Source organism: Arachis hypogaea, chromosome 17 (assembly GCF_003086295.3).
Source record: "Arachis hypogaea cultivar Tifrunner chromosome 17, arahy.Tifrunner.gnm2.J5K5, whole genome shotgun sequence".
NCBI classification, from domain to species: domain Eukaryota; kingdom Viridiplantae; phylum Streptophyta; class Magnoliopsida; order Fabales; family Fabaceae; genus Arachis; species Arachis hypogaea.
In genome coordinates, this window is record NC_092052.1 from 2,282,215 (window position 1) to 2,288,102 (window position 5,888).

Genomic DNA, 5,888 nt, shown 5'->3' on the forward strand with positions numbered 1-5,888 from the left:
TGCTTTCTCCTTGGTAACTATTCCTGCCTTTTGATTGTACATTTCTCTTGATTTTCTCGCGTGACGAAAGTCTTTAACTTCTTCACTACTACATTTATTCGAATAACTTATTTCGATTGCCTGACTCGAATACCTCATTCGATCTGACTCACTCGATTTATTAAAAAATCTTAAAATCGAACTCGTATCAAAAACCTTCATCTAACACTTGTGCGTGTGTCTTTTAAAAAACTGCTTATACTTTCGACCGCTTTATCACTTCAAATCGTCTACCTTTGTCGAAAATATTTTTCGACCAACATAAAGATATTAATATCCAACAAAACATTTTCTCCCCTTCACTACCGAGGCACAGGATGTGTATGACCAGTCATGTATGTAGACGTAGTATATATATATATAAACAACGATATATACTTAGCTTTCTTTTATTTATTTATTTATTTTCTAATTTTTTATAAGGGAAAAATCCATTTAGAAACTATGGCCGGCACACGTTGATGAACTCGATGTATATTTATTGCCATAACGTGTACACCCCTCTATAAGATGATGCATTTACTTTATTGTATAATGTCTTAACATATTTATTAAATATAATGGTTTTCCTATTTATAAAAAATATAAAAATAATTATAGTATTTAAAATTTTTATAATATTACATACATCAAAATTAAAGATATTTTAATTTGTTTTATATTATCAACGCTAGTAAAATCCTAAGCGAAATGTCAATAATAAACAAATATATAAATTAAATAAAAACTCTTTTTTATATGTGGCTGTGAGAGGAATATGTTCATTATTATATTATAGTTTTTGATGGATGTTTTACCTTTTCTGTAGTTTATATAGTTAAATTGCGTGAAGGTAACATCTTCTCTACGTTAGATTTGAACACTGCTACATCAATCTTACCATATTCATATAGATGATAGATCCACGTAATTTAAATATTAATTAATTTTTGTGAATCACTACGGTTTGAATAACTATATATGCTTCGATTATATAAGTTTTCCTATCATTAATAAATAATAATATATAATAGAAGCCTTTTAAGTTTTTTTATTAACATCATTATGGTAACCTATCACCACTTAGTTATGTAACTCAACTTCAGTTACATGCAAATATATTGAATATTTACGTATAATTATTTTTTTTATGTAAAATTAATAATTAAAAATTATTAAATAATTTAATAATTTTAATTAAATTATTATATAATAATTCTTAATTATTAATTTTATAAAAATAATTATATATAAATTTTTATCCGCAAATATAGATAAAACATTAAAATTGAATGTATGTTGATTCGTTCACCTATCATAGACACATTTATTTGTATGTTTCACTAATAATGTTATTATAAGTGTATTGCTAATTAACAATATATGAATTATTATGTATTATGTATATTTATATTTATATAATTTTTTAACTAATTAATCAGTCATTAATAAAATAATTAATCTGTTAATTAAATAATTAAATATATAATAAACAAATAATCAAATTTATTTACGGTAATATAATAATTTTTTAAATAAAATATTAAAATTTTTAGGTGGAAAACTCAGGTGCAGTTGATTTCACGTGAAGTTGATAGTTGAGAGCCGTTAGATAAAAATTTAGTCAAATCAGTCATACCATCTAACGACTCTTAACTATCAACTTCACGTACAATCGATTGCACCTGAGTTTCTACCAAATTTTTATATGCAATAATTTATTAGTGATTTATCTTTAGTATACACGTAATTCGATCGAATGTACCATTATTATTAAAATATGTTTTTCATATAGAATTCAATTATATTATTATGCATGGAGATTATCGAAGTATAACGATAATAACAAGCATTATTAAGCATGTTACGGGAGAAACTAAGAAGAGACAAGTCATTATCTAAGTGCTCAAATATGCATCCATGATCCATTCAAGGTAGATCACAAAAACAATGAATTTTACTATGTTTCCCATTTCAAGGATCCTGTTTTTCTTTGGTGTTCTTCTTCTTCTTCTTCCCTTCTTTGGTGAGTCTAATAAATCATCATTAGAATATGATCCTTTCTTCAATTTCCTTAGTGCTATTGACCCCAAAAATGTTCTTAACATAAGTAGTAGCAATGTTATTATTGGTTCATCACCATGCTTGGTCAACTTGAATACTAATAATAATAATAATAACAATGGTGTTATTATTATAAGATGCAACAAAAATGCCACCAATATTGTTGAGATAAGGCTTGAGAATTTGAACCTTAGTGGCACAATTGATGCTGATTCTCTATGCAAGCTTCAAAAATTAAGGGCTCTTAGCTTAGCCAACAACAACATCAAAGGCAAAATCCCACACTCAATTTTGCATTGTACAAGGTTGATGTACCTAAATCTTACAAGAAATCAATTGAGTGGGAATGTACCTACTAGATCCTTAGCCAAGTTGAAATTCCTCAAAAAATTGGACATATCCAACAACAATTTCATCCCAATTAAGCATAATAAGTTCTCTACATATTATGTGACACCAAATATCAAAGATGGGACAAAGGGTAGTATTGTAAATTCATCACCATATAATGATACCTCAAATAATGGTAAAGAAGGATCATCATCTCCAATAATATCTATGAAATTGTTAATACCATTGATCTTAGGGCTTGTAATTCTTTTAATATCACTTATCTTTGCCGCCAAGAAATTACCAAAGCTATGTAGAGAGGGAATAATAAAAGTACTAATAAGAAGTCATCAAGTTTCTCCATCATCACAAAAGTCCATAACAAGTGATCAAATGGTGAAGAAGGGTGGTTTAGAAGATCATTCACCATCACTAGGGCTTGTGTTCTTTGTTGAAAAAGAAGAGAGGTTCACCATGGAGGACTTGCTTCGCGCCGCGGCGGATCTAAGGAGTGAGAGCTTTTGTAGCAGCCTATACAAGGTGAAGCTTAATAATGTGGAGAATGATGTTCACTATGCTGTGAAGAGGTTAAAGAATGTTCAAGTTTCTTGTGAAGATGAGTTTGGAGAAACATTGAGGAAGATAAGCAAATTGAAGCATCCAAATATTCTTCCACTTGTTGGCTACCGTTCTACTAGTGAAGAGAAGCTTGTCATCTACAAATATCAAACCAATGGAAGCCTCCTCAATCTCTTGAATGGTAACTATATTTTAGTTAATATAACATTACAATTTTTTCTCTATTTTTTATTTCTTTCAAATGTTGCATTGCATAATAATAACCAAGTAAAAATAATGCAAAATATGTCAAGTGTATACAAAAAATTAATTATTAAATTAATTATTTGTATATAATATATTTAAAATATAAAATTATATTAAAAATATGTAAAATAAATAACGCATGTATTTATACATAATAAATATGTATAATAATTGATTAGTTGGCTAATTTTTTATTAAGACCGTTAAAATAGATTAAAGTTTAGTTTGGGTAAACAGTTTAATTAAATTTTTTTTAAAAAAATAGTTTAAACAATAAATTATTATATTAAAAGTAGCTTATAAATAAGTTATTTTGTATTTGAAATTTTAGTTTTAAAAGTGTTTATTTTATAAAAATGTGATAAAAAATAGTAATATTATGAGAGAAGTAATTTTTTTTAACTTTTCTATAAGCTCCTAAATAACTTCTTAGAAAACTGCAATTTGATTTTAAAAATTACACCAAACATTAATACTACTACTTTTTATAAGTCAAAAGGTCAAAAAAATTACTTTTGAAGCTTTCCAAACGGGTCCTAAATTTATTGGACTAATTCGTTTATCCATTTCGATTAACCACATTAACTCGTGAATTAAATGGGCAGTTTTTTTTATATTTTTTTTTAAATTAGTATTTTTAGTCAATATTTTTTTATTCAACCTGAAAACTTGACCCATATACGAAAAAAAAAATCCATTATTTATTTAAATTTTTGATCTAAAAATAATATTTTTTGTTAAAATATTTTTTAAAATTTAAAATAAAAAGATAAATAAATCAATCCATTAAACTTGTCATAAATTATATGAGCTGAAAAAATTATGACCCATGAATAAAATAAATTTAAATAAAACAGATCATTTAATCCACAGACTTACTTAAACAAAAGAGACCTAAATAACTCAATTTAACCCTTTAACAATTCTATTTTTTATGTACAAATAACATTTTTTAATATCACTGGTTTGTTGTAAAGTCAAATATGATCTCTTCAATTTATATTCTTTACAACATATATAATGGTTTCTGTTCATTTATTTCAGTAAAAAATCTTCATAATTTATATTACTTCATTTTTTACCTTCTATATTAATATTCTCTAGTCACAAAATTCTTTATTTTGCAAGCAGATTACATAGCAGGTAGAAAACATTTCCCATGGAAACTGCGTCTCTCTATAGCATGTGGAATTGCAAGGGGTATGGCCTTCATATATAGGAAGAAGTTGAATAACAATAACAAAGAAGAAGAAGAAGAAGATGATTCCATTATTCCTCATGGGAACCTCAAGCCATCAAACATACTCCTCAATGAAAACAATGAACCACTCATAAGTGAGCATGGCCTAACAAAATTCATGGATCCAAATAGGTCCGGGTTCCTCCTTTCCTCTCAGGGATATACCGCGCCAGAAAAATGCATTTCTGAAAAATCTGATGTGTATAGTTTTGGCGTGATCTTGCTCGAGTTATTAACCGGCAAGAGCATAGAGAAAACCCGAATCGATCTCGCGAGATGGGTTCGATCTATGGTAAGGGAAGAATGGACCGGAGAAGTGTTTGATAAAAAAGTTGGGCCAAATGAACATCAATGGGCTTTTCCAATATTGAATGTTGCCCTAACTTGTGTTACAAGGTTCCAAGAAAATAGGCCAACCATGGGAGAGATCTTAGAGAGGATTGAAGAGGTTATGGATGAACAAGAACATCAAGAACAAATTGCTTCTTCAAAATGTTGCTCTAATGGATCCAAAGATTGTTGTTCACTCCACAAAATCATTCCTGATACATGGGATTCACCAGGATCCAATTACTAAATTATGTTATTATTTGTACCATTTTTAAAATAATTTTTTTAATCATTAAAAAAATTATTTTAAAAAAAATGTACAAATAATGACATTACTTGTTTACTTTTTAATTTTTGACTCCACTAAACTCCAATTCATTTGGCATGAACTAGGTATATAGTTCGTCCACCTTTATCTTATAATAATAAGCATGAATATATAGTGCAACATTTTAGGTATATATATATCTTTGTAATAATATATATTACATGCAGATATATATAGACATATATATAGTGTTTTATCTTGATTAGGTGATGTACATGTACTATAATCTTATGTTTCTTTGTTATAATAAATAAATATATTTTTGCTATGTAAAATGCAGCTCAGCACATTAGAGTCAACGCATATATATAGTGTATGTCTAATTATTTTATATATAAAAATTTGTGATTTCAACAGTAGGCTAATTTTTTGTTTTATATTGTTTAAATATATGTGTAATATATTGTTATTGGAAGATTTGGTGTTTTTTTTATATGGTGTTTTATTCAAATCGGACCTTTGAAAAAAAATAAACTACAAATCGGAGGGTCCGATTTATTTGAAGAAAAAAATATATTACAAATTGGAGGGTCCTTTTTGTATTTTGTATTTTTTTATTTTTTAAAATAAAAATTGGACGGTTCGATTTTAACATTAAAATTTTTTTTATTTTCGAAATCACAAATCGGACCACCCGATTTCTGATTGTTGGTTTAAAAAATGAAACAAATCGAAGGGTTTGAATTATTTAAACCATACCAACGTAAAATTCATCTCTTCTCACATCATTGTGAGATACACTCCTCTCTCTCA

General features: G+C 27.2%; 1 protein-coding gene across 1 annotated transcript; it reads left to right on the forward strand.

Annotated features, from left to right (window-relative positions):
- Nucleotides 1-1,968: 1,968 nt before the first annotated feature.
- Nucleotides 1,969-5,054, forward strand: LOC112765766 (probable leucine-rich repeat receptor-like protein kinase At1g68400). The gene is made up of 2 exons (XM_029294606.1): nt 1,969-3,172; nt 4,369-5,054. The coding sequence occupies exons 1-2, from the start codon at nt 1,969-1,971 to the stop codon at nt 5,052-5,054; spliced, it is 1,890 nt and encodes a 629-aa protein (XP_029150439.1).
- The last annotated feature ends 834 nt before the right edge of the window (nt 5,055-5,888 follow it).